The 27,052-nt window shown below is 41.3% G+C and overlaps 1 protein-coding gene across 5 annotated transcripts in view; it reads left to right on the top strand.

Moving 5' to 3' along the window:
* The window catches only part of fat3a (FAT atypical cadherin 3a), a 214,422-nt gene that overhangs the window by 151,018 nt on the left and 36,352 nt on the right, over positions 1-27,052 (top strand). For all 5 annotated transcript variants that reach the window (XM_086216110.1, XM_086216108.1, XM_086216109.1 and 2 more), the window contains 10 exons: positions 5,323-5,462; positions 11,996-12,271; positions 13,924-14,134; positions 14,220-16,948; positions 17,044-18,415; positions 22,678-22,874; positions 23,057-23,210; positions 23,469-23,702; positions 24,036-24,428; positions 25,458-25,672. In XM_086216110.1, coding sequence (XP_086072236.1) covers positions 5,323-5,462; positions 11,996-12,271; positions 13,924-14,134; positions 14,220-16,948; positions 17,044-18,415; positions 22,678-22,874; positions 23,057-23,210; positions 23,469-23,702; positions 24,036-24,428; positions 25,458-25,672 — 5,921 coding nt within the window. The remainder of the gene's footprint in view (positions 1-5,322; positions 5,463-11,995; positions 12,272-13,923; positions 14,135-14,219; positions 16,949-17,043; positions 18,416-22,677; positions 22,875-23,056; positions 23,211-23,468; positions 23,703-24,035; positions 24,429-25,457; positions 25,673-27,052) is intronic.

The raw sequence follows: 27,052 nt of genomic DNA, 5'->3' as shown, positions 1-27,052 counted from the left end.
TTAGCGGTCAGAAATAGTACACGAACTGAACCAAACTGAAAAATGTGACCACAAAACTGTTATATGAAGTAGCTCGTGAATTCTGTGACAAGTTTTTGATTGATGATGAATATTCTTGTAGCATGAAGAGCATGAAGGGGATATTGTGGAGATGTCATGTATGTGCTCCATCCGCCAAACACGGTGAAATGAAATGAAAGTACTATCGTTAAAAAATACATTTTTCTCAGAAATAATCCACTGCATTTTTTTTCCTAATTTATGGCTATTGGATCAAAAATGTCAATTTTAATATGTTTTCATTGGATTTTTTTTGTGCTGAACAGGCCAAATAAAGCAGTGTCTAATAATTGTCCAGGTTTTGATTTTAAAATTGAAAAATCCATTAATTGTCAAACATTCTCTTAATCTTCCAAAATGTGATAACACTACCAGAAACGGAGCCAAATGATTAAAAAAAAAGGTTTAATACACCAAGTAGCGCTGGAAGGTATAACAAAGACAAAAGACAATATATTTTAACTATTTACATATGATTTTTTGTCACTACCACTCTGCAACTAATATAGTGAGGCTTTATACTGTGGAGAGACTCAACCCTCTAACTGAGCCAATGAGCATTAACTGTGTTAGATGGACAGTGGAAACCTATTTTAGAGCTAAGGAATGGGTTCTCCCTCTCTGTAATTTGGCTTTTTCCAGCCTCAGTGGCATTCTGTCCAAGCCTTCCTCTTCCACATATCCTAAATGAGGAGGTTTATGTTGAATGGCAGGCACGGCTCCTTCCTTTGAGCATTGTTCATACTCATTCAGAGTATGTGCAGAAGTAGGCAAATCAGTTCTCCACTTTCCCATCAAGTCTGGTGTTGTCTGTCTGATTATTTTTATGTTGGGTTTCATTTCAAAAACAGTTTTCACATGGATTATTACAGCTATCTTTCTCACATTCTCTTCATTTCAGTATCAGTTCAGTTGTTAATGTTTTCACATATTTCCTGATGAATTATGAATGATTTCAGATTTATTACAAATAGTTGTTGACTCGAGACACTGTAGGTGACAACTATATTCCTTATTGTATTGTTCGCATTATAATATTTCATCTTCCACTTCACTCAAAATCCGTCTCTATTGTGCTGCAGGGTTCGGCCAACTGACTTGTAATTATGACCACAGGAAAATAGGAAATATATAGTTAGAAAGTCACTGCGGCACTACATTCAAGCAGGGACCGGCAAGAGCATCAAAGTGACCAGAAGTCATTGATTTTCTATGAGAGGCAGTAGTGTGGAAGCCGCTGGCAACCAAATCATGGTCCATGTGAGCATTAATACAAGGATAAAAATTGAGTAACTGTTCTCTAATGAGCTGTGACTTGAAATTGCAGCATGCAGTCAGACTTTAGTAATGACAGGCTCTGAGTTTTGCAGAAAACCAAAGTAAGTGAGTGTGCTCTCACAACAACATTGGTGCAGGGGTCTATTACAGTGCCTCCCAACATGAGGGTCACTGGTTTGGCTCCCGTAGTTGCTGCTGGCTTAGACACATTTCTGTTCAAAAGCAAAATGTGAGCATGTGTCCTGACTGCTGCTCTAGCATCTCCTCTGTTTGGATGGGGTGCCTATTTGAAACTGGATGGAATATCATGATCCTCCCATGTGTGATGTCCCCCTCGTGAGTTATGCTGGCAGCGGGTTGGAGCAATGACCAGAACAGCTTGGAAACAGGATGGAATTTACAATTGCACTGTAGTGAGATGACCGAACCTGCTCATCTTTGCATTAAGGGACATTAAAAAGAGGTGTGTACCAAGGTGTCTGAAGTGTTAGTGTGTCAAGTAGGGTTAAATGAGTCGCTTTGTTCTCTGATCATCCAATCCTTTATGATCCAATAACAGCGGAGGGTGTAAAGAGTTATATCACTGACAGGCAGTATGCATAGCAGACAAAGAAGTTGAGTAGGTGGCAAAGGAAAATGCCAGAATGCAAATCAAAAAGACATGATGCAAAAAAAAAAAACAACAAACAAACCCACAAAGCAAATAAAAAGCTACAAAGGAAGCAGTCCAAGTCTATATTTGGTCATGGGGACCATTATTACTGATCAACAGTTGGATGAGATGTTGCCTTTATGAAGCTGTTATCAGTGTCTCTATGTGACTGAATTTCTCAATGAATTTTGATTATGTAATATGCCTATTTAGAGTCAGGTTTGAGATGAAGCTAATTATGCTTGCAGTCACTATGCACTCACCATCCATCTTAGGCTGCTATACTATGTAGCACTGCTAATGCAACTCACAAGTCCTCATCAATGGCAGCTCGTGTAAAAGGTGTAAGCATGGCAGCACAAGATGGGTCAACTGCCTAATCGCTGTTGCATGATCCAGCCATCTATTTTTTTTTCCGCTTATCGGTTAAGGGTTCTGTGGGTGTGTGTGTGTGTGTGTGTGTGTGTGGTGGGGGGGGGGGGCTATCCCAGCTGACATTGGGTGAGGTACACCCTTGATGGGTCACCAGTCCATCGCGGGCCATCTGGAGCAGTTAGGGGTTCAGTATCTTGCTCAAGGATACAGTGACATGGTCACCGGGGGAAGTGAGGATCGACCCTTCGGTCGCTAGACGGCCACATCAAGCCATGCCATCCCCAAGCTGTTGCTCTGATTAACAATCTGAAGTTCATAGATCACATTCTGCTATAGCATCCAGATTAGCATGTGAATTAGCCGGTAAAGTGAGCTAAAACATTCCAGAAGAACTTGTGCCAACCTGCTTTGTCACCTCTAAGTCTCAGCCTAGACTATTTTGTAAGAATGTACGGTGACAAGACAATTGAGAATAGTGAATAACTGCGGTTTGATTCATCTCATCAACTGTAGGTTGAGACTGCTGTTTTGATGGACGGCTCCTGCTGCCAGGTACAATTGTAGTCAATGGCTTTCAAACTAATGTTGCTCAGAGCAACTTGCCAACTTTTTGGAATACATGCTTAATCTCCATATTTTTTAGAGCCAGAAAAGCAGATAGATACCCTTCATGCTTCTGTGTGCATTACAGAGCTCCAGACCACCACTTAGGTAGAAGGTTGCTGATAAATACTGTGTATTTGTAATTACGATATTACATCACCTTCTCAAGGCTTTGAAGAGTGTACCTTTGGTCAACAGTTCAAGCTACAACGTTTGGTAGAGATCAGTAGAGCTACAATGAGGATAATATTATGATAGCCCTGAGAGGACAGTGTGTTTTTGAATACTTCATACTGGCTCACCATATATATAGAACATAATAGCATGTGTTGCCGCACACACGTGTACATAAATACACAGTAAGCCTTGGGTGGGTAGTGGTGGTCTGAGGTCTTAGCTGTTATAGTTCTGTCGAGGAATCCCTTTGAGTCTGACCCATACACACTCAACACAGACATCCACTCAGGCATGTAGACAGCAGATAAAGGACACACTCTTCATTTCTTACACCCAAGGTTTCCATCCACCCCCAATCCAGCTGAGACTAAATGAGGCCTCTAATTCAGCGTGGGTGGTGAGACAAGAAAAATGAGATGCCTTATGTTTGCATGGTAACCATTACAGCCAGCCTAAACCTGCAGTGGAGCTTCACACACCCCCGGTATGACTCAACCACATGAAGAGCTGTCAGTGTCTACATGCATCTCAGCACACTTTAAGAAACATTATGACCTTTTTTATTCATATTGATGCTTACTGATTATGTTGGAAGATATTGTTTTTCACTTTGTTATACTTTCAGACCATCAGCTGTCATCAACTTGAACCTTTTTCTACAAATGTATAAACACATTGTAATGTTTCTGGTTATGTTCGATATTTTCCCAAATAATGCAATGCATTTTGTTAGTCCTTCAAAATATGGTAAAGATCGATCCTTACACATAGAATACCAGATAACGTGCACATTTGAACAGCTGATTGCATACTCTGATGCCACCTGGGTACCATTTTTTGTGTGTGGAAGGATGTGATAGTTAAAAATGAGAGAGAATGTTGTAAAAATGTTTTCAACATGTTTGCCATGGTTCAGGAAAAAATCTCCTTTCCACCAACATGAACACAGTGGTGGGTTGTGCCAGTTCCGAATTTGTTTAGCTTGAGAATTCTCTACAGTTTGGTTCGCTGGATAATGATGGTGGACCAAATTGTGTCTTTACAAGTTTTAAAGGCTTTTTGATCCTGTTCGCATCTTAGTATAACTTCCTCTTAACCTGCTTAAAGAATAACAACAACAAAATAATTTTAATTTCAAAATTCTGAATTTGTTACCAAAAGTGGCCATGGGAGAACAAATTTGGCAGAATGAAAGAAATAAATTAATTTTGCAGCCAACAAAAGTGTTAACAAAATAATCAAGCCCATATGAAGAGGAACCCAATATGTTAGAAGGTAGATAGATGAAAGAAAGAATGTGGTGCAGGTTGGATGTGAAAAATAAATGACCAGCATGGCCAAAGCCCTGAGGAAAACAGAATGGTGCATGAAGAGGGAAAATGCTGCGACTGAGCACATGGAACAACCGGTCTGTATCCCCCCAGCTGATGTATAACGGCCATCTGGCTCCACCCCAACAGGAACCTGCAGCAAAAATCAGGGCCTGGTAGAAGGACTAGGGCTGTCACAAAGAAAGTGACGTACAGTTACAGTACAAAAAGACAAGCCGTTGTACTCTGCTCTGTTTTGTCATGGCCTGTACTGGTGCAAAATATGGTTAATCTCTTGACCCATTTAGATGTAGAAAATGTTGATATTCCATGAGAGGTCATTCGTAGCAAGGCACTGAGCATATTGACACGTTAGAAAGCACTGGAGACAAAACCAAAATAACAATAGTTCATGATTGTTTCTGTATTTTCATGCTGGAACTTTTGCTGTGGCCTGTCAGTGGTCTAACCGGTCGCGCACACACAGTTTTTGTGTCGCCGCTGCCGCCTGCATGTCCAGTACAGTTGCTTTGATCTTGTGCTTTTCACTGTTGGTTTGCATAGTGTATGGAGCTGATGTGTATGTGTGTGTGTGTCACAGCCACACCAAGATGACAACAAAGTGTGTGTATGCAGAAGTGGTTTTGTTTTATGTGGCTGAGTCTGATCACTGGAGCAACATATCTGACAAACAAAACAGCAGGTGTCTTATATATGTGGCCTATTTAAATCAATATAGTAAATCACTGGTGTTTTTTGTGTGTATATCCACATACTCATCATCATAATTAGTGTTTGTTCAGAGTATGCCTGCATGTTTGACACTGTTGTGACCCCACCAACCCCCTTCCTTCCTGTATGGACCAGGTGGAAACAGTGACAGTGTGTTTGACATAGAGAAGGCTGTGGGCACCATCATCATCGCCAAGCCTCTGGATGCTGAACAGCGGTCCTTCTACAACCTGACGGTGCAGGCCACAGATGGCACCAACTCTGCATATACACAGGTAACACACAACCTCTCTTATTGGGGGATGGGTCAACTTTTTTGTAACTTTGTTTCATGTTCAGAGTTCACCCATTAGTCTTTTTGTAAGATGAGTGAACATTTTACTCACCAAAGCTGAAAGAATGGGGAAAAAAGAGGAACAAACACATTAAGCTTGACATTAAGCAGTAGTCACGTTAAGGTTTTCTGAACTGTATTCCTGAAGAGCTTCGGTCAAACTTTCAAAGGTGTCTGTCTGTAAGCAGGATAACTTCAATGTTCTGAATATAAATGGATACAATTTAGCGGGATGATAGGGGAACATTTAGGTTGAGGAACAATCATTTAGGTTTTGGGATTGATCTTGAACCAGATCTGAGGCTGATGATGTCATACTACCTTGGTGGAAGTGTGGGCTCTCTGAGGGCCCTCTATTTTTCCATTAATACATGAAAATTTAAATACAAAAATTACTGTAGAGACCACCTGCCCTCATGGACTACTAGGAGGCCCTCATGTGTTAAGAAAAGTGACATTTGAATTGCAAACCACATATAGATTTAATTCAAACCTAAGAGTGTTACAGCTGAATATGAGATAACCGCGGCCACCCCCTTGCCACACACACACACACACTTAATCTTAACATAACCCAAATTCATGCCTAAACCTAAACCTAACCTTAACAAAAATCTCAGAAATTATTTAGTTTTGCTGGAGAGGGAACAGATTTTGTCCCCAGGAGGACAAGGAGAAAAGGTTATATATTTGCATTTTTATGACACATAAAGAATTGTCCCGACATTTAGGGTGAGTGAAATGCCTATTAGTTCACACACACACACACACACACACACACACACACACACACACACACACACACACACACACACACACACACACACACACACACACACAAAAACAACTTATCTTGTCATTTTCAAGGAAGGTCAGTTTCCTAAACTGAGTGTCAAGATTGTGGAATGGGACATATTCATGTTCTCCATTTATATTCTGTCTCATTGTACATTCATCATATTCTGCCACCAGTGTCACATCCACACTTGTCTTTATGACATATTGGCCCCCAGTCGTCTGTCTTTGTCTCACACATAATGTCAGTCTGGGGGTTTCCCAAATGTCACTTCTAAGTTGGTGCTTTGAACACACAAAAACACTGATCACTAAAATACTCTTCTTATTTTCATGTCTAACTTCATCTCTTCCTGCCAACATATTTAGCCATCATAACACGCACATTATGCTCATGATCAATTAGACAAGACAGTCTTTCCAAGAATTAAAATACTGTGTTTTGATATGTTAAAGAGTCCTGCCACAAAATTTGATGGGCTTTTCTTGGCCCATGCTACCAGTCTCGACCAACTTTTAGTGAAAGTTGGCAGGAAGTTGCTGCTAACAAACAAACAAATGGACTGCTATGAGTCGAAACAACTTCTCTGGAAGAGGCAATTATTGTCTGTTCTTTGTTAACATTTACCACATTTTACAGATCACTTGCTGCTTTGCTCCAAAAATCTGTGATAACCGAACAGTCTGGCAGCTTGCGTTTCTGTTCTTACTGTATTTCCTATAGTGTTGTCTTGTCGCATTGTTGTCAATTTTATAAAGACAACCTCTGCCAAGGGCACTGTGCTAAATGACCATCCATCCCATCCATTTTCTTCCGCTTATTCCTTTAAAGGGTCGCGGGGGGCTGGAGCCTATCCCAGCATCTACGGGCGAGAGGCGGGGTTCACCCTGGACAGGTTGCCAGTCCATCGCAGGGCCAACACATAGAGACAGACAACAATTCCCACTCACAGTCACACCTACAGTCAATCTAGAGTATCAATCAGCCTAGTCCCCAATTGCATGTCTTTGGACTGTGGGAGGAAGCTGGAGTACCAGAGAGAACCCACACAGGAACAGGGAGAACATGCAAACTCCACACAGAAAGATACCGTGCCTGAGCTGGGACTCGAACCCAGAACCTTCTTGCTGTGAGGTGACAGTGCTGACCACTGCATCACCGTGCCACCATGCTAAATGACATTTTTTGCTACGTTTAATGGATCTGGCATCTGTAGAGTCCAAAAGAGTATTACATAGTATGATTATACTATAATGTACTTTATATTATAAATATATCTCCCGTATATTCTTGTAAATCCCATAATGTTCCATGGTTATAGAGCTATAATTATATTATTGAAACCATGATGTGACAGTTGCAACCCAATTCGGCAAAAACCTTCAGCACACAAGTTTCTTGTTGTATTTAATCACCTGTAAGTATTGACACTCAAACAGTGTCAACAAGTGTGAACTTCTGTTCATTAAGTGGTTTCTTGAGCTCAAAAGATATTTCCCTCCCTGTATACTTTTTGGGGAATCTATAAATTCAGATATCACTTTACAGAAACCTCATATCCATCGCCATATTCCTTACTAGTAAGGGTCGGGGGGGGGGGGGCTGGAGCCTATCCCAGCATCTACGGGCGAGAGGCAGGGTTCACCCTGGACTGGTCGCCAGTCCATCGCAGGGCCAACATAGTGAGACAAACAACCATTCACACTCACAGTCACACCTACAGTCAATTTAGAGTATCAATCAGCCTCGTCCCCTCTTGATGTCTTTGGACTGTGGGAGGAAGCTGGAGTACCAGAGAGAACCCACACAGGAACAGGGAGAACATGCAGACTCCACACAGAAAGATCCCGTGCCCAAGCCGGGACTCGAACCCGGAACCTTCTTGCTGTGAGGCCACAGTGCTAACCACTGCACTACCTTGCAGCCCAGAAACCACATATATTTAGCATAAAGCTAATTGCTGCTTACAACCTAACATCAGCAAAACTGGCCAAATGTCTGTTAAGAACAGTCTGTGTCTCAAACACATTATCAAAATAAAAATGCAGAAAGAGCCAGTCTGCTATATTTAGCTTGAAGTTAATGGCAAATGCTGGCAACAACAGCAAAACTGCTCAAAAAGTCTTCTTTGTTCAGCCATATATTCAGAAATCCAATGTCAGCTCCCATTAGCTTTAAACTAAAATGTATTAAAAAAACACCCCATGCTTTCACAGACTTGTCTTTCACACATGTATACAGATACAGACACACACACACACCTGTAAGATGGAACGAAGGCTCCCAGATGGAGAGTCAGCATGGCGTCATGCCGCCAGGGAAAGTCTCCATAGTTGAGCAACAGAAGGCCAACTGCTGCAGCAAGGTTTAAATTTAGACTCACCGCCTGGCAGCACTTAACTCCCGCCTCTGTTTCTCTGCACTTTAATGTTTTCACAGTATAGGAATCAGGAGAGAGCTTTGGATTCTGTGTCAGTATGTGTGCAGAGTACATGTTGTCACTTCGCTCCCCTTGTGAGTCAGACTGCTGCTACAGTGTATTTTACTGTTACTCCGTGGTTAGCTCTTTCACCTCTGCTTGGAGGTCCTGGTTTTTAATCAAGGACTACAAGTTTTTGTGGGTTTTCTCCAACACTAAAAGGCTTACAGCAGGTCATGTATTTACTTAACTCAAGTTATACTTTCCAATTTCATCCAGCTGTGATGGTCCATGTTGGATACTTTTTGGCCATGGAATTGGCTTGAAATTTATGGGTATGCACAGGGATCTACTGGGCACTCGTACATCCAGCTCACATACATGATTTATCTTTATCGCCACCAAGCAGGTCATGTGATCACCAGTTTGTTTTATATGTTGGTCTGATTGCAGGATAACTCAGAAAGTTGCTGATGGATTTTGATGACATTTGGTTGGATGTTAAGTTGAAGAACAATAAATTTCCATCCATCCACTTATCCTGATTTAGGGTCGGGGGGGGGGGGGGGCTGGAACCTCTCCCAGCGGCTTTCGGTCGAGGGGCAGGGTTCACCCAGGACAGGTGGCCAGTCCATCGCAGGGCCTACAACTAGAGACAAACAACCATTCACACTCACAGTCATACCTACAGTCAATTTAGAGTATCAATCAGCCTCGTCCCCATTTGCATGCCTTTGGACTGTGGGAGGAAGCCGGAGCACCAGAGAGAACCCTCACAGGAACAGGGAGAACATGCAAACTCCACACAGAAAGATCCCGCGCCAGAGCCGGGACTCGAACCCAGAACCTTCTTGCTGTCAGGTGACAGTGCTGACCACTGCACCACGTGCCGCAAACAATAAATTTAATTTTAGAATTGATACGTAATTTGATACAGATCTTTAATGGAGGTATATCCTTTCTTAGCACCTGCTATTGTTTCTTGGAAAACAACTGCATAGAGCATGCTGCTACTCTAACCTGCATAATGTTAGTGGATGGTACAGCTCTTGCCACTCACGTATTATTTCTGTAGAACAACCCTCCATGAACATATGTTGACCCCCAGAAAAATGTAAAAAAAATAAATCTAACCTGTCATGACTGCTCTTCAGAAATAAGATAGCGAATGGTTAAATAATGTTACTAGTTTGCCTTGTTTAACAATAGTGTTGGTCAAATGAATACTGGCCATGTATTGTTACTGTTTAACAATAAACCAATTGTTTACAACTATTGCTGTTTGTGCATCTCTGTCAAATGATTACATCAGAGTCCAGAGATAAGAGGATATTCAAATTATTGTAATCAGTACGATAGACCACAGGAAGACTCTGAGATCATTAACAGATAATTCATGATCCAAACACAAGACCAAGACTGTCAGCTTTTTTCTCAGCTGCTTACACCTTTTTACATGGATTTCTAAGGATACAGCCCTATTGCTATATAAGGTATAATCCTTTAGAACTGGATGTGAAATCATTGCTGTAGACTTATTACACTACAAGTGGACAGAGAACGAATTTTTAAACTCGGCATATTTTAATACTCAACATTAATTTTCTTTTTCTTTGCTGCATCATCTCGCTTCAGCTCAGGGTCCCGCAGGAGTTGATCAAATTTAATTTCCTGCCTCCCTGTCAGTGTTTTCTACCTGTCTGTCTCTGTCTCTCACCCTATGTTTTCCTGACTCATGCTGGGCCATACCAATAGTCATCTGTGACTCAGGAACTTTCCATGAGTCATGACATGCACCAACCTCGGACACGCTACATGGCTTCTCTGCAGTCTGCACATTGAATTGTGTTGTTTATTCAACATATGTTCTGTGACATCATTCCAATGGCACGAAGGATAGCCAAGTACAGCAAGACTTATATCTGTTATCACCACAGATCTGTGCAGTTCTACATAAGAAGAACACAGAAATCTTCTTGGCCCTGCAAGCAAATTCATTGCTGTAATATAGTCTTTTACTGATCTGAAATTTTTCTTGTTTGACTAATTTTGGGTGCACACTACATAACAATCAGTCTATCTTGGTGTCTGATTCAGCCATTTTGATTACCTCGGGGTTTTCCTGTCTCGAGCCTGGACAGAAACAATTACCTGCCCAAATGATACTCTTCCTTGGTGGTTAAAGATCCAATCTCAAGTCTCCCAATCACATCAGGGCTGCCCCATTTCAACATGTGTGATATTTAGGAATTTGAATTGGGATGATTATATCAGTACTTTCTGAACACAGCCACAATAGCCAATAACAAAGGAAAGGCAGAGCAGTTGATTGTGTGGACAAGCTTTGGTAACCATTAGCGCTTCATGCAAGCAGTATGTGGTACAACTGTTAACAGGTATTAGAAATGGCAGTTAACCCACTTCGTACAGGAAAACCCATGGTGACTACATCTCTCTGAGCATTTTTACATCCAGACTCATTTATCTTTCTCATTTGGTTATTTCTCACATCTCTCTAGTGTTACTGCAGCATCTTGATGCAGAGCATCAGCCTTTGTTTACATTATCCTCCTTGTGAGATCATGTGAGAGAGATGGCGTGAGGCATTGCACCACTTCCTCTGGCACAATAATCTTAATAGAATGATTCAATGGTGTTTTTCAAATCTTATAGTATGTGCATGTTTGAGATTAGAGAGAAGAACATCTTGGATTCTCTTTTAAGAGTGTGACATAACCAGATTTTACTATTGTTTAGGATTTTAAAACTCCTGTAGCGTGTGGCCAGCTGAAGGGCAGGGGCAGGGTTATTTGTTGTGTACTGTCCTTTTTTGTCCCTGTGGAGATAAAACTCTAGGAACACAAGTCAGGGTGGCCAATTGCTACTGCACTAAACACACACATGCACACACACACACACACACACACACACACACACACACACACACACACACACGCATGCGCACAGACAACCTGAAGAAGACAGCATAATTGAAAAACAAAACAAAAACAGATCTGGGGATCTCTTTCCACACTCTTTTCACCCAAATGTTTACCCACATCTAACCTATTTAAGGAAATACTTTCTGTAGGACACAACACTGCTCATATTATATTTTAATATTGGGAGAAATAGTGAATCCAAAATGCCATGTAAATGTTCATGCTGGAAATAATTGTTTAAATTTCTGCACGCACTTGAGTGTAAGTAAATATGACTCACTCAGGCTTTTTCTCTCTGTCTTCCCCTCATGATCAAGGTTCACATCACTGTCATGGACAACAACGACAATGCTCCCATCTTTTCCCAGTCAACCTATGATGTAACCATTTCTGAAGATACACCAACTGACACAGAAGTGGTCCAGGCTTTGGCGTCAGACCGTGATGAGCATCACCGACTCAGCTACTCCCTGCAGAGCTCCATCGACCCCAGCAGCATGCGGCTGTTCCGTATCCACCCCAACCTGGGTACCATCTACACTACCCAAAGTCTAGACCATGAGGCTTGCGCCCAGCACATCCTCACTGTCATGGTAGGATACTATGTGTCTAAGAAAACAGTGAACTGCTTGTGGACTAACTTTAACAGCGTCCTAGCTTCATGTTCCACCTCTTTCCGCAGCCGTTTTTTTTTCAACGATGCCCATTGTGCAGATTTGGCACTCCTAACTGGAACACTCTCACTCTAACACTCTAACACACTCTCAGTTAAACAGATCATGCTAATATTCAGTTTGCTGGCTGCCTTGGACATCCATCCATGGATGTTGAGAGCAGCTGCCAAGGCAGTGGATAATTCCTGGACAACCGTAGCTTGTGCTCATTCACAGAGATAGATAACCAGTTAGAAATGCACAAATAATAGGACACTCACTACCATGGCTCAAACTCTGCAATTGATTTCATGGTGAAATATTTTTAGTCACTGATAACATTCACTGCATAAAAGAATTGAATTGATATTTTTTGTGCATCTGCAAACATGCTCACCTTATTAGAGGTGCTCAGGCTATACTAACCTTGATTGGTTCACATAGAATGATACAGCTATATTTTCCTGTGGTATTTGTAATATAAACTGTAATGGTGCCTCTTTTTCCAATCATTTTTTCCCCCAGTTATATCAGTGAGACATGATTTTTCTGTACATCAAGTTTAAGTACATTAAGTACATGCCTTGCTTAAGTTAACCAGTGCCAGGATTCAAACATATTTTCAGATAAACTGTAAAAAAAGCTAACATAAAATCAGGCAACTTCAATAACCGAGGACAGGGCTACTATTTGTGGCTGTTACACTCAGTAGTAACTGCCCTTGAAAAGAAGAGGCCTCTTAAAATAAAAACGTCTGTATGTTGTATAACTGTATCTTTTTTGGAAGTTAGTAGGACATCAACAGACACTCTTCATATTTATGCTCTCATTCTACCTAAGTCAACATATTTTAGTTAATTGTATTTGAAAGAGAAATCATAACCTCTTATCAGGGGAAAGAGTGAGAATCCTTAAGAGCAAGCTCTATGTCATACAATGGAAACCTGAGATTTTGCAGTTCCATGTAATTATTGAAATTTTTTGTTATATAGCCACTTACAGGCTATGCAAGGTTGTTTTTCCATTAATGCAAACCATTTTAAGATACTCACAGCAGCTGGGTCAGTGAATTCATTTGCAAAAAATACTCAGACTTCCAATGTTGAATATTCAATATAATATATGAATCATAATATATTTCTGAAAGTAACTAGAAAGAAAAATGGAAAGAAAGATTTCTCTAAGTAAATAGAAATTCTGTTTTTCTGTTTTTGTTTTCTATTTGTTTGTTTGTTTGTTTTCTAAAAGGGACCTGTACTTATATTCCAAATGAACAATTCCCATGAACAACTTTCTTTATGCCCGAGATAGGTGTTTTGGGCTCAGTTTGCTTGTATTTACTGGATTGGTATGGGGTAAAGGACTGTTTTCCTCTTGCATTTTCTCAAAAAAAAAAAAAGTATTTTGTCACACAAGGTCAATACTTACACTATATTTACTGATCAAGTTTTAAAATTTCATATGACAAGTACATTAAGGTTGAGACAAGAAAGAAACTTTATTCTGACTCAAATACACCACCTCTTTTCTTATTTCGAAGATAGGCAACCCAAGAGCTTGACTATTACTTTTCTCTCTCTCTCTCTCCACAGGTAAAGGACCAAGAATTCCCTTACAGAAAGAACCTGGCCCGTGTGTTGATAGAGGTGGAAGATATAAATGATCATGTACCCATCTTCACTAGCGCTCTATATGAGGGTTCTGTCTATGAGTCAGCAGCAATGGGATCAGCTGTGGTCCAGGTCACAGCCCTCGACAAAGACAAAGGAGAGAATGCAGAGCTACACTACTCCATTGAAGCAGGTGGGTGCCCCTGACAACTAAATGCTTGGTGTTTAATGTTATTATATTTTAGGTAATTAATGTTGCCTGTATCATTTTCCAACAGGGAACACTGGAAATTCCTTTCAAATTGAGCCGGTTTTGGGTATCATTACTGTTGCCCGTGACCTAGACTTGTCCAGCATAGGCCATTATGTACTCACAGTCAGAGTAACAGATAATGGCTCTCCTCCCCTGTCCACTACCACCATAGTGCGTATTGCTGTCACTCTCTCGAACAATGCAGGCCCAAAGTTCCCCCAGCCGGAGTATCAAGCTGACATCACAGAGAGTGCAGTGGTTGGGACGTCAGTCACCACAGTTAATGCAGTCAGCCAGTCCACACTCAATTATGATATCAAGGAAGGCAACTCTGATCGTACTTTCCAAATAAATCAGTACAGTGGAGTGATTACGACTCAAAAGACCCTAGACTACGAGACTACAGCATCTTACACCCTGAAAGTCCAGGCTACTAACATGGCTGGCTTGGCCTCCAATGCTACCCTGGTGATCCAAGTATTGGATGAAAACGACAACCCCCCTGTGTTCCAGCAGCTTCACTACCGTGGCAGCATCAGTGAGGCTGCACCAATTAATAGTGTGGTCTTAAACTCAGAGGACTCACCTCTGGTAATAAAGGCCACTGATGCTGATCGCAATCAAAATGCTCTGTTAGTATACCAGATTGTTGAGGACACTGCAAAAATGTTCTTCACAGTGGACTCAGGAACCGGCTCCATCAGAACTATTGCTAATCTTGATCATGAGACATTTTCTAGCTTCCACTTCCATGTTCAGGTCAGGGATAATGGCAGGCCACAGTTGACAGCTGACAGTCCAACTGAGGTCTCAATACAAGTGATTGACACAAATGATTCCCCACCTCGCTTCACCCAGAGTGTGTATGAAACAACCCTCCTTCTCCCCACCTATGTAGGAGTGGAAGCTCTCCAGGTGACAGCCATTGACCCTGACAAAGATGTCCCTACAGAGCTCATATACTCTCTAACAGATGGAGTACTGGAGCACTTTGCCATCAAGCCTTCCAATGGCATCATCACTGTTAAAAACAACAACTTTTCCAAAGAGCGTTTCCGCTTCAGTGTCAAAGTCTCTGATGGTAAATTCTCAAGCACAGCTCTGATAACCATTCTTGTGCGAGAAGCTCTTGACTCTGGTCTCAGCTTCACCCATAGCCTTTACTCATCCTCCATTCAAGAGAATGTATTGAATATCACCAAAGTGGCTGTTGTCAATGCTGTGGGAAACCGCCTTAATGAGCCATTGAGGTATACACTGTTGAATGCTGGGACATGCTTCAAAATCCGTCCAACTTCTGGAGTGATCCAAACCACCGGTATACCCTTCGACCGCGAGGAGCAAGAGTTCTATGAGCTGGTTGTCGAAGCAAGAAGGGAGCACGATCGTTTGCATGTGGCCAGAGTTATGGTGCGAGTCCAGGTGGAGGACATCAATGACAATGCCCCTGTGTTTGTTGGACTTCCTTATTATGCAGCTGTTCAAGTGGAAGCTGAGCCAGGATCACATATTTTTAGGGTCATGACAGTAGATGGGGACAAAGGAATCAATGGAGAGGTGTCTTATTATCTCAAGGATGACCATGGTCATTTCGAAATTGATCGGCAAACAGGCAGTCTCAACCTCAAGCGGGCTTTTGAGTCGGACTTGTCCAATATGGAATACACAATGGTGATATATGCCAGAGATGGGGGTTATCCACCACTCTCCTCGACTATTGAATTCCCTATTACTGTTGTCAACAAAGCTATGCCTGTCTTTGACAAAACCTTTTATTCTGTTTCTGTTAACGAGGATGTGGCTGTGCACACACCTATCCTTGGTATCAATGCAACTAGTCCTGAAGGTCAAAACATCATCTACACAATTGTTGATGGAGACCCGTCTCTTCAGTTTGACATTGGTTTTGATACTGGAGTCATAAGTGTTATCCACCCCCTGGACTATGAATTAGCATCATCTTACCACCTGACCATCAGAGCAACAGACTACTTGACTGGTGCCCGAGCTGAAGTTGATGTTGATGTCGTTGTTCAGGATGTTAATGACAACTTGCCAATCTTCCAGAAAATGTCCTACAGGGTTGTTTTGTCTGAAACAGCCATGATTGGAACTCCAGCCCTTCAGGTTATTGCTAATGACAAAGACTCAGAGAAGAACAATGTTGTACGCTATCAGATCTTCTCTGATGTACATAACAGTACTGACTACTTTCACATCGATAGTAGCAGTGGACTAATCCTGACTGCTCGTATGCTAGACCATGAACTTGTTCAAAAGTATGACTTCATTGTCAGGGCCACTGATAATGGCTTCCCACCTCTCAGTAGCGAAGTGTCCGTCATAGTTGTTGTGAATGACACAAATGACAATCCCCCAGTTTTCAACCAACTGCTCTATGAGGCACATGTAAATGAGATGGCACCAAAGGGTCTCTTTGTAACCTGTGTCCAAGCCTCAGATGCTGACAGCTCCGATTTTGACAAGTTGGAATACAGCATTTTGTCAGGAAATGAAAGGATGAACTTTATGATGGAAAAGAAGACTGGAATCATCACCTTGTCAAACCACAATAAACAAAGGATGGAGCCTGTTTATAGCTTGAATGTTTCAGTATCTGATGGGGTCTTCACCAGCACTGCACAGGTTCATGTTAAGGTCTTGGGGGCTAACCTGTATAGTCCAGTGTTTGGGCAGAATATATATGAAGCCGAGTTGAGAGAGAATGCGGCTGTGGGAACCAAAGTTATACAGGTTAGTGGCATTAATTGTAATTGATTGAATATTTCCATGCCAACATCAATGACTCAGTCCTGTGACTGTAAAATGCTCATGTTCTTGCATTCCAGGTGAAGGCAACGGATGCAGACCCCGGAGACTTTGGCCACATTATGTATTCCTTCGTAAATGATGTGGGCAAAGATCAGTTCAGCATTGATGCGAGCGGTCAAATCACCACAGTAGAAAAGCTTGATCGTGAAGACCCTGCAAATAAAGACATAGTGTTGACAGTGGCAGCCCAAGACTCTGGTGGACGAGTTTCTTACTGTACTGTTCAAGTTACTCTTTTGGATGAAAATGATAATATACCTCATTTCAGTGCAACGGAATACAGAGCCTCTGTCAAATCTGATGTGGCTAAAGGGTTTTTGGTGACACAGATTCAGGCTGGTGATCCTGATGATAGCACCAATGCCAAAGTGACATATTCCCTCTACAGTGAGGCACACGTCCCCGTGGTTGACATTCTGGAGATAGACCCTGACAATGGTTGGATGGTGACTAAAGGCAGCTTCAGCCACTTGCGAAATTCTGTGCTTTCTTTTTTTGTGAAAGCTGTTGATGGAGGAAATCCGGTACGACACTCTCTGGTGTCTGTCTACATCCATGTTCTATCCCCAGATGCATTCATTCCTTCTTTCAGCCAGCATCAGTATATATTTACCATGCCAGAGGACATCCCCATAGGCTCAGCTATGGGAACAGTACGCCTAAACAATCCTCCTGGATATGCCCCACTTTCTGCTACCTTTGCCCTGGTTAATGGAGAAAATGGAGAAAACAACCAAGATGCGGTGTTCGTGGTGGAAAAGGATACAGGTGTTATCAAGCTTGAGAAGCCCCTGGACCATGAGGTTATTTCAGAATACCACTTCAAAGTCACTGCTACTGTACAGCAGGCTAAACTCGATTCTGTGACCTCTGTTGATGTTGAAGTCAAAGTGTTGGATCTAAATGACAACAAACCAGCCTTTGAGGCCAACTCCTATGAAGCCACAGTCATGGAGGGAATGCCGGTTGGAACCAGAATCATCCAAGTCAAAGCACTAGACCCAGACTCAGCAGCCAATGGCCAAGTAACCTACAGTCTGGGGGCATTAATTCAGTCAGAAGGTGATTCAGATACACTAGTTGGCACCTTCAGCATAGATAGTAACACAGGCTGGATTTCCACTCGCAAAAACCTTGACCATGAGTCCAATCCATCCTACACATTCACAGTGGTAGCCTCAGATCTTGGGGAAACTTTATCTCTTTCCAGCACCACCACTGTGACAGTTGCAGTGTCGGACATCAATGATAATCCCCCCAGGTTCTTGGAGCAACACTACTTTGGGTCAGTTCAGGAGAGTGACCCACCAGGCGAAGTAGTAGCTGTGCTGAATACCAGAGATGATGACAGTTCTGCTGTGAACCGACAAGTCAGCTACCACATCACTGGTGAGTACTGTTGTTGCATTTACTGTATCGCAACATTATTTCCTGGTGTGAACGATGGACAAGTCTAGAGCTTGACTGATATTGGATATTTGAGCCAAATACAAATTTTAGAGGGGAAAAAATCACAGATTACTAATATGTGCAACTAATAAAGTAATATTTTTTGTGCTGAATTGAAAATAAACCCCATCCATGCACAACATATTTGTAATAGGTCCATGATAGACCAATATATCAGCTGACCTATATATCGATGGAAGGGAACATTGGTTTTAAAGGGAAATGAACAGATATTACATCATGGTTTAAAATCTTGGTCAAGGTTAGGAATTGAGGACAGGATTTATGCTACATTCACTGGTAAAACGGAAGGTCTCTCATGGAATAAAACACAATCATTCTCCTCCCCACCTGCCATTTCCACTTCATAAATTCATATGTGGAAAATCTAAGACACTGTGTGTCTTGTGTTTCGCTTTCAAAAGTGAATCAGACTTATTTGTTCTCTATGTCTCCAAACAACTGTCACAGCCATGAATAAACACTAGGAGACAAGTTTTCCACTAAATTAAAGGCTGGAGTCAGTCCATAATTAACTTGTATTTGGTGGTTGCCTCCAAAGAATGTGTGCATGCAGGCCAGAATTCCAAGTTAGTCTGAGAAAGGGCATTAAAATTGGACAATATTTTTCATAGCCGAACAGCTTGACATTTACACAGTTACATCTCTGCAAAGGTCAAAGAAGTATTTAACAACACAGTAGAAAACATGTTAAAGGCTGCAGCACATTTGAGTAGAGCTGCGGTGACCATTTGATCTTTTTACCTCTTTAACCACACAACTAATTTACATTTGATACGTGGCAGAATACATAGGGTTATCCAGATACCAGTGAGCTAGGAAGTAAAGATATCAATGTCAAACATCTCAAAATGTGCGGGAGGGAAATTGTTATTTGAGCTGTTCATTGGGCTATGAAAAACAAAGGATCAAGGCATACAACGAAAGTGATGGAAAGGCGGGATGAATGCTATGGTTTCATCGATAATATGTTTGGTAAGGTACTAATGAAATTGGAACTTCCCAGGAGACCAAGACAGAGCACTACCATGGGACAGGGGATAAGAGAGCTAATGAAGGACTTTTAATATGGATGATTTCCTTTCCCTAACGGCTTTGCAATGAATATCAGCCAAACAGTTGGAGCAAATGACAGACGTGAGTAATGTGACCCTACACTTGACAGCCAAGAGACAGATAGAGAGAGACAGAAATAGAGATAGAGACATAGAGAGAGAAAAGAGAAAGAGAGATAATAATATATTTGGAAAGGGGAAAAGTAAGCAAATGAGCTATGAAAAACCTGAAAAATGACCTGTCTTCTAAGTGATAAACAAGTTGATGTTACTCAAGATACGTCGCAGCAGTGAATAAAGACGGAGCATCAAGAAAGATAGGGTGAAAATGTAATCTTAGTTCAGTTGATACTAATATTTCTGTAACCAGCTGGAAATGAAGATGTTTGATTTAAATTCTCTCTTCTTTTTGAAAATGTTGTATTTTGCTGGTATGTTTCAGTGAATCAACAGCTACGTCAGTATTTTGAACAGTGATTTCCTCTACTTTCAGTAGATATATTAATTGAGCCTGGTAACATGATGACTCAATGGTGGGTAAAATAAACATTGAACATGTCACCATTATTCTCAATAAATATATTTCTATTGAAATAAAATTTTCACCAAAAGTCAGTAACAACTCATGCAACCCACACATGGAAAGAAATCAAACCTTAGATGTCCATAAGTTATGTGTAATAAAATAGAATGACAGGGGAAAAGTATTGAACACATTTATTTATTCAATACTTTGTACAAAAGCCTTTGTTTGTAACAGCAGCTTCAACACCTCTTGTATGGAGAAACTAGTGGGATGCATTGCTCAGGTGTGATTTTGAGCCATTCTTGCGCACAAACAGTCTTCAAATCTTGAAAGTTCCACAGGCCTCTTCTATGAACTCTGATTTTTACTTCTTTCCTTTAATTTTCCTTTAAATTCAAATAAGGCAATCGGCTGGGCCATTCTAGCAGCCTTAGCTTCTTTCTCTGAAACCAAGTGAAGGTATCCTTGGCTGTTTGTTTGGGATTGTTGTCTTGCTGTAATGTCCACCCTAGTTTCATCTTCATCATCCTGGTAGATGGCAGCAGATTTTTATCAAGAATGTCTCGGTACATGACACATCCTTCCTTCAATTATTCGGAATGCGTTATTGTCATTGTACTCACGGTACAACGAAATTAAAAAGACAACTCTCCGTTTAAGAGGATAGTCGCATGATTACTGCACTACTGCTGCACTAATCCTCCAGTAACTAATGCCATCAGTATGTTTTGCAACAAGGTTGTGGCGATTTTGCGAGAACACTTTCCTTTTACCATCATGAAATGTTTCTTGTGTGACACCTTGGCAATGAGACATCTGTTTATAGGCCATCAGTTGGAACTGAATCAGCTGATATTCATTCGCACTGACAAGGGGCAGGATTGCTTTGTAATTATGATACCAATATCTGGTGAAAATTTCATGTCAGTAGCACCTTAAGAAATATACTTACTGAGAAAAATGGTGATGTGTTCAATACTTATTTTCCTGCTGTAAGGGTTGAATAGGAAATATTATATGGCTGCTGAGATTTTAATTTTTTCATTTTATACAAGTGCATTGCCCGTTGATCTTGGGGTTCTGACATTTTGTGATCGTGATCTCTTTGTCCTGGACATTACTTCTACACGTTATCCCATGCACTAGTTGTTTGAGTGGCTGCATGCCACACTCTTATCTTTTGCACATTGTTTTTGCTTTGAGACCATGGGTTATGTGACATCAAAACCCCCTGACAGTCTCTGACTTTGATCTCAGTCATTCAGTGTCCAGATTCTATCTACCATTCCATCATCTTTGATCTCTGGCTGCTTTGATCACGTCATAGAGACAGACAACATCAAAGCGTTCTTACTTTGTCATCCCAATAGCTTTTTAAAAAGCTCTCTCATCTAAGTGGGTTAGCTCAGGCCCCAAACCCTCAAGTTTTACACTGTACTTTCACTAAGCACCAGCAATGTGTATGCAAGGCTTGACGTTAGATACGTGAGCACATTATTGGGTTTTTGGGTTAAACGAGTAAAAGACACACAGTTAGATATACATACAGATATTTGCTGTGGTTGCAGTAAGATGTAACTAGCAGGTACAGTATGTACAATAACAGCTCATTCTGCCTGCAGGAAGAGCACAGAATGGTAAAATCATGCATATACATTCATGGGGGGGTCCAAAGAAAAGTCCAGATGTTCAAAAACATGTGAGGAGCTACGCAAGTAGTGACCAATCTTGTATTCTGTTGTGTGTTGGAATACTATGGTGGAAACCAGACATCTGTTTTCAGGGAAATGTCTGCACTTCCTGTGCAGATTGGGTGTTGATATGTAAAACTCCCAGAATAGAAGAAGTATACTGAGTTTCATTAATTTGTGCTGATGTAAATACAACCTTTTTTTTCCCTTTTATCACTTTCCATTTCTGTATTCACTTTATTGGTTGTAGAGTTTGCTTACTTACTACATTTATATTGCACTTATATCCAATTTTCACTCGAGCCTAACACTGGGGTTTGTATTTATAAGCCCAAATACTCCATGTTTTTTGTGTTTTGTTGTATTTGAGTGGTGTAAAATGACTCCCATGTGTGATTTCTCTGTTTGATCACATCTTATTATCATTTTTTAAATTTTGTCCTTAGTTTTTTTAAGGTCTGTCCACTCTTCCGCTGTTTTTTGTTGTGTTGTGTTGTGTTGTATTGTTCAGTATTGGCGCTGTAGTGTTCAGGTGGTCTTGGATTGGTTATGTTGTTTCGAGCACCGACTGCCCAGCACGCCATAGTTGGCTGTAGGTCTTGAAGACAGCCCTTGGCATGATTTAAGTAGAATGATAATGATTAATATGATGCCAAACTCATATAAATCATCATAAATGTATTTAGTAAAATGGCATGCCATACGTGTTACAAACTTCAACATTTATGGTCTCTGCTACCATCTAAAAAAGCACAATTTAAATTTATGAAATCTTGTAAATTTACTGTGATAATGAATTCAGGGGATTTGCTTGATTTTTTTGCCATAGTCTGATCTGCTGGGGGCAGCAGAATATTCAAATGCTAAGTCTTCTCCTTCTCTTCTCTACTTTGTCTGTGTGCTGTCCAGGAGGAAACTATCGTGGTGTGTTTGCGCTGGGTCTGGTTCAGGGTGAATGGAAGATGTATGTGAAGGGGCCACTGGACAGGGAAGAACGCAACTTCTACATCATCAATGTCACCGCAAGCGATGGTCTTTTTGTTACCCAAGCAATGGTGGAGGTGACAGTGAAGGACACTAACGATAACAGCCCTATCTGTGACCAGGTGAGAAAGAAGCACTTTTTCTCTTCCAAATGATAGATAGGACTACCAGGGGAGTACCACAGCCATATGCCACTATCTTCATTTACTTGGTGCATTTTCTTTTAGATATATTTTCAAAGCTAGATCAGTATTTCAAAGTGGCGTTTCATTCCAATGATGTGTATGTGCATGTGTGTATGCAGGCTGTGTATACAGCCTCCGTTCCAGAGGACCTTCCAGTGAACAGTGTGTTACTGAGGGTTGGAGCCATAGATGCAGATGTGGGCGGTAATGCCTGGATGCAATACTCCTTACATGGCCCTGGATCCCAGGACTTCAGTATGGACCCAGACACCGGTAGGAAGACACTATGGCTGTGAAAAAAAACAAAAACAAAACCAAACATAACAGTACATTTTTCTTATAACAACCCCTGCTACATTGGCTTTGTTGCCTGACTGTGTTTAAAATAAAAAACAATCCAGTAAGGTATAAGGAGTGCAGTGAGTCATCAGCTTATCATATTGCTAACACAGATAAACACACTGATGTTCCTGGCTTACTTTCATCCCCCTGTTTGACTTCATCTTTAAATGTTTTACATAACCTGTTCAGGTGAGGTCAAGTCATCTGTGACTCTGGACCGGGAGATGATGCCCAGCTACCAGCTTGTTGCCCAGGCAACTGATGGTGGGGGGCGTTGGTGCCGGGCAGAGGTGCAGTTAGCAGTGACAGATGTGAACGACAACCCACCCATCTTCACATTGCCACAGTACACTGCCAGTGTGTATGAAGACACTGCCACCAAAGCCTTGCTCACCCGCATCCAAGCCATAGACCCTGACGAAGGTAATTATTTTACTATTCATAGTGTTACTACCACTATAATTCATTCAAGGTATAATCCCTTTTGAGTTTTCTACCTATTCTGATAATGGACAAATATTATTCATAGACAAACAGGAAATACTATTTCACAGCTAGTTTGCTGGCAAGATTTTCATCCAAAACTGACTCTGTATGTGTGTGTCTACTGTTGGCTGCAACCTGATGTAACAGGGAGCGTAGCTAATGAAATGTAGGAGGTTAACAATGTATGTGTTACAAAGTATAATGTCTCTCAGATGATTTGACAAGCATTTGACAGAGAGTGTTTAATGTCTAATGTGTGTGTCCATGCAGCTGGTCCTGGGCGTATGGTTGTCTACTCTTTGGCTGACTCTGCTGGAAGTTCCTTCTCCATCGACAAGTCCACAGGCATTGTGATCCTTGAACGAATCCTCGATCGTGAAGTCCAGCCAGCCTATCAGATAACAGTTCGTGCATCTGATCAGGGTTCGCCACTGCCCCTCTTTTCACTGGTCAATGTTACAATCACTGTGCTGGACATTAATGACAATCCGCCAGTATTTGAGCGCCGTGATCAGCTGGTGACAATCCCTGAGGATGTGGGAGTCGGTACCAAGGTTCTCACAGTTTATGCTGCCAGCAAGGACATTGGGACCAATGCTGAGATAACTTACAGTATCCGATCAGGGAACGAGCACGGCAAGTTTCATATTCATCCACTGACAGGTGAGTTTGCTAAACCAGTTATAACTTTTATTCACACTTGACACAAATATAACATATTCTCAGATATTACAGCAATACAGACTCTCATATTGTGGCATGTATTACTATTTAGTATTTCTGAGCTCTATTCCATTCTTTAGGTACCTTGTATGCCTAGTCCCTAGAATCAGATTTTGGATTTGTAAATGTCTTCAAAGAATGGATACATATAATCTTATTGTACATAAATTGAAAATAAGGAATGTGCATGGTATATTATTTTTTTCTTTTTTATGTACATCTTATTTAAAAGACCACATTAACTTGCTGTCCTCTCAAGAGCCAGCAAAGAAGACAGATACCCTTTTCTACTCCATGTTTGCATGAGAAGAATGAGACTCACAGAAACCATCTGACTGCTAGTTAAGACAATGAATGGTAGTGGATGGGCTATGTAACATTGCTATATCTTAACTGCCCATCTTCCAAAGCCTGCAGTTCCTCCTCCGTGTATTCTGGTTCAAACAGATCAGGATCATAGTCTCACTGTTTTTTCTAAAAATAATCTTCCTTATCCTGTCCATCCTTCTCCTTACAAAGTGGGCCATAATTATTCCCATCAGGCTCTCTTCAAGGCATCACAAACATGATGTTTTGTGCCAGAGTTTTAGGCGCTACATCAAATTACTGCACTCATTTAGGAAAGAATTCTATCATCTGGTTTGGCTTTTCGAAAGATGGCAAATAAATGGATTTGCCAAAAATTCAAATAGTTGGCATGTTCCTTTGAGGGAATTCTTTATGTTCATTTGTTTTTTGTTGGATAGGTTTGTGGATTTTTTGGCTCATATATTCAAGAGGATTTAATAAATTAATGTAAATATGTTTGATACACATATCTATAAAGGGTATATATACTAGAAATGACCAATTTCATATGACAAAAAATATCAAGGATCTTTTATCTGTATGAGATAAAACATATATTTATTATAAGCCTAGCAGTATTATTTTTTCAAATGCGTGTGTGTCTGTGCCCTTCTTCCTCAGGTGCCATCGTGGTTGCCCAGTCACTGGACTACGAGACGTGCAGGGACTACTTCTTGACACTGGAGGCTCGTGATGGCGGCACACCTCCATTGAGTGCCATAACTACCGTGAACATAAACTTGACAGATGTCAATGACAATGCCCCTATGTTCAGCCGCGACCTCTACACTGCAGTGGTGTCAGAAGACGCCACCATTGGAGAGGCTGTAGTTCAGGTATGTGTTGGTCAGAGTCAGGGTTGACTTATCCAGTCAGTCCTAACATTTTACATTTTAATGTCTAAATATGCAAATTTGATAGTATGTTCATGGTCCAAACGGGCTAATTACTAAATATTTTTGATAACCTGATCTTGATAGCGCCACTAATATGCTTAAAATGTGCTCTTAATGACTATACAAATATCCATCCATCCATTTTCTTCAGCATCTCCTGTTAAGGATTGCGGGGGGCAGGATCCTATCCCATCAGCCTTCAGGCGAGAGGCAGGGTTCACCCTGGACATGTCACCAGTCCATCACAGGGTCAACACACATAGACAGACAACCATTCACACTCACAGTCACACCTACAGTCAATTTAGAGTATCAATCAGCCTCGTCCCCTCTTGATGTCTTTGGATGGTGGGAGGAAGCTGGAGTACCAGAGAGAACCCACACAGGAACAGGGAGAACATGCAGACTCCACACAGAAAGACTCCGTGCCTGAGCCGGGACTCGAACCTGGAACCGTCTTGCTGTGAGGTGACAGTGCTGACCACTGCACCACTGTGCCGCCCAAGTATACAAATATGATTTGAATATTTACTATCTGTACAAAAGAGGAAAAAAGAGATAAATCCCCATGTTTTCGTGAAGCTTCCTACTGTACCATTTATCCAACACATACAGTAGTTCCTTCATACAAGAAATATCCAAATCAAAACTATGTAGTTTTCTGTAAGATATAATTCGCCAATTCCAGCGATAAAAGTGAACGAAGGCAAACCTTTTCTGAGCACTTTGAATTTTTGGAATTACTATTAATCATGGCAGGCCTTCTGTAAAACCCACACCTATATTGTTGTATTTTTTTTACTGAATTGCACTGTGGGCTGCACGGTGGTGCAGTGGTTAGCACTGTGGCTTCACAGCAAGAAGGTTCCGGGTTCGAATCCCGGCTCAGGCACGGGAGTTTGCATGTTCTCCCCGTACCTGTGTGGGTTCTCTCTGGGGACAAGGCTGACTGGACACTCTAAATTGACCGTAGGTATGACTGTGCATGTGAATGGTTGTTTGTCTCTCTATGTGGACTGGTGACCTGTCCAGGGTGTACCCTACCTCTTGCCCGTTGATGCTGGGATAGGCTCCAGCCCCCCCCGCAACCCTTAATGTAGGCTTAAGCGGAAGACAATGGATGGAATTGCACTGTGGTGTATTTGTTTTATTGTACATGCTGATTGATCAGATTGCGACAGAAGAGGGATGTCTGGAAATAAGGGGTCAGAAAGAGAAAGAGAAAGAGACCCTGTAGACATGTCTGCTAACTTTTGTATCATTTTCTTCGTGCGCTTATGTGCATGTAAGGATTTACTCTTACAACATAATAATATGGTG

The sequence above is a fragment of the Aulostomus chinensis genome, chromosome 10, assembly GCF_037954235.1.
Source record: "Aulostomus chinensis isolate RoL2024-O1b breed Wild chromosome 10, RoL_Achi_v1.0, whole genome shotgun sequence".
Classification (NCBI taxonomy): domain Eukaryota; kingdom Metazoa; phylum Chordata; class Actinopteri; order Syngnathiformes; family Aulostomidae; genus Aulostomus; species Aulostomus chinensis.
The sequence above is the reverse complement of the archived record's forward strand: the minus strand, read 5'-3'. Positions and strand labels throughout refer to the sequence as shown.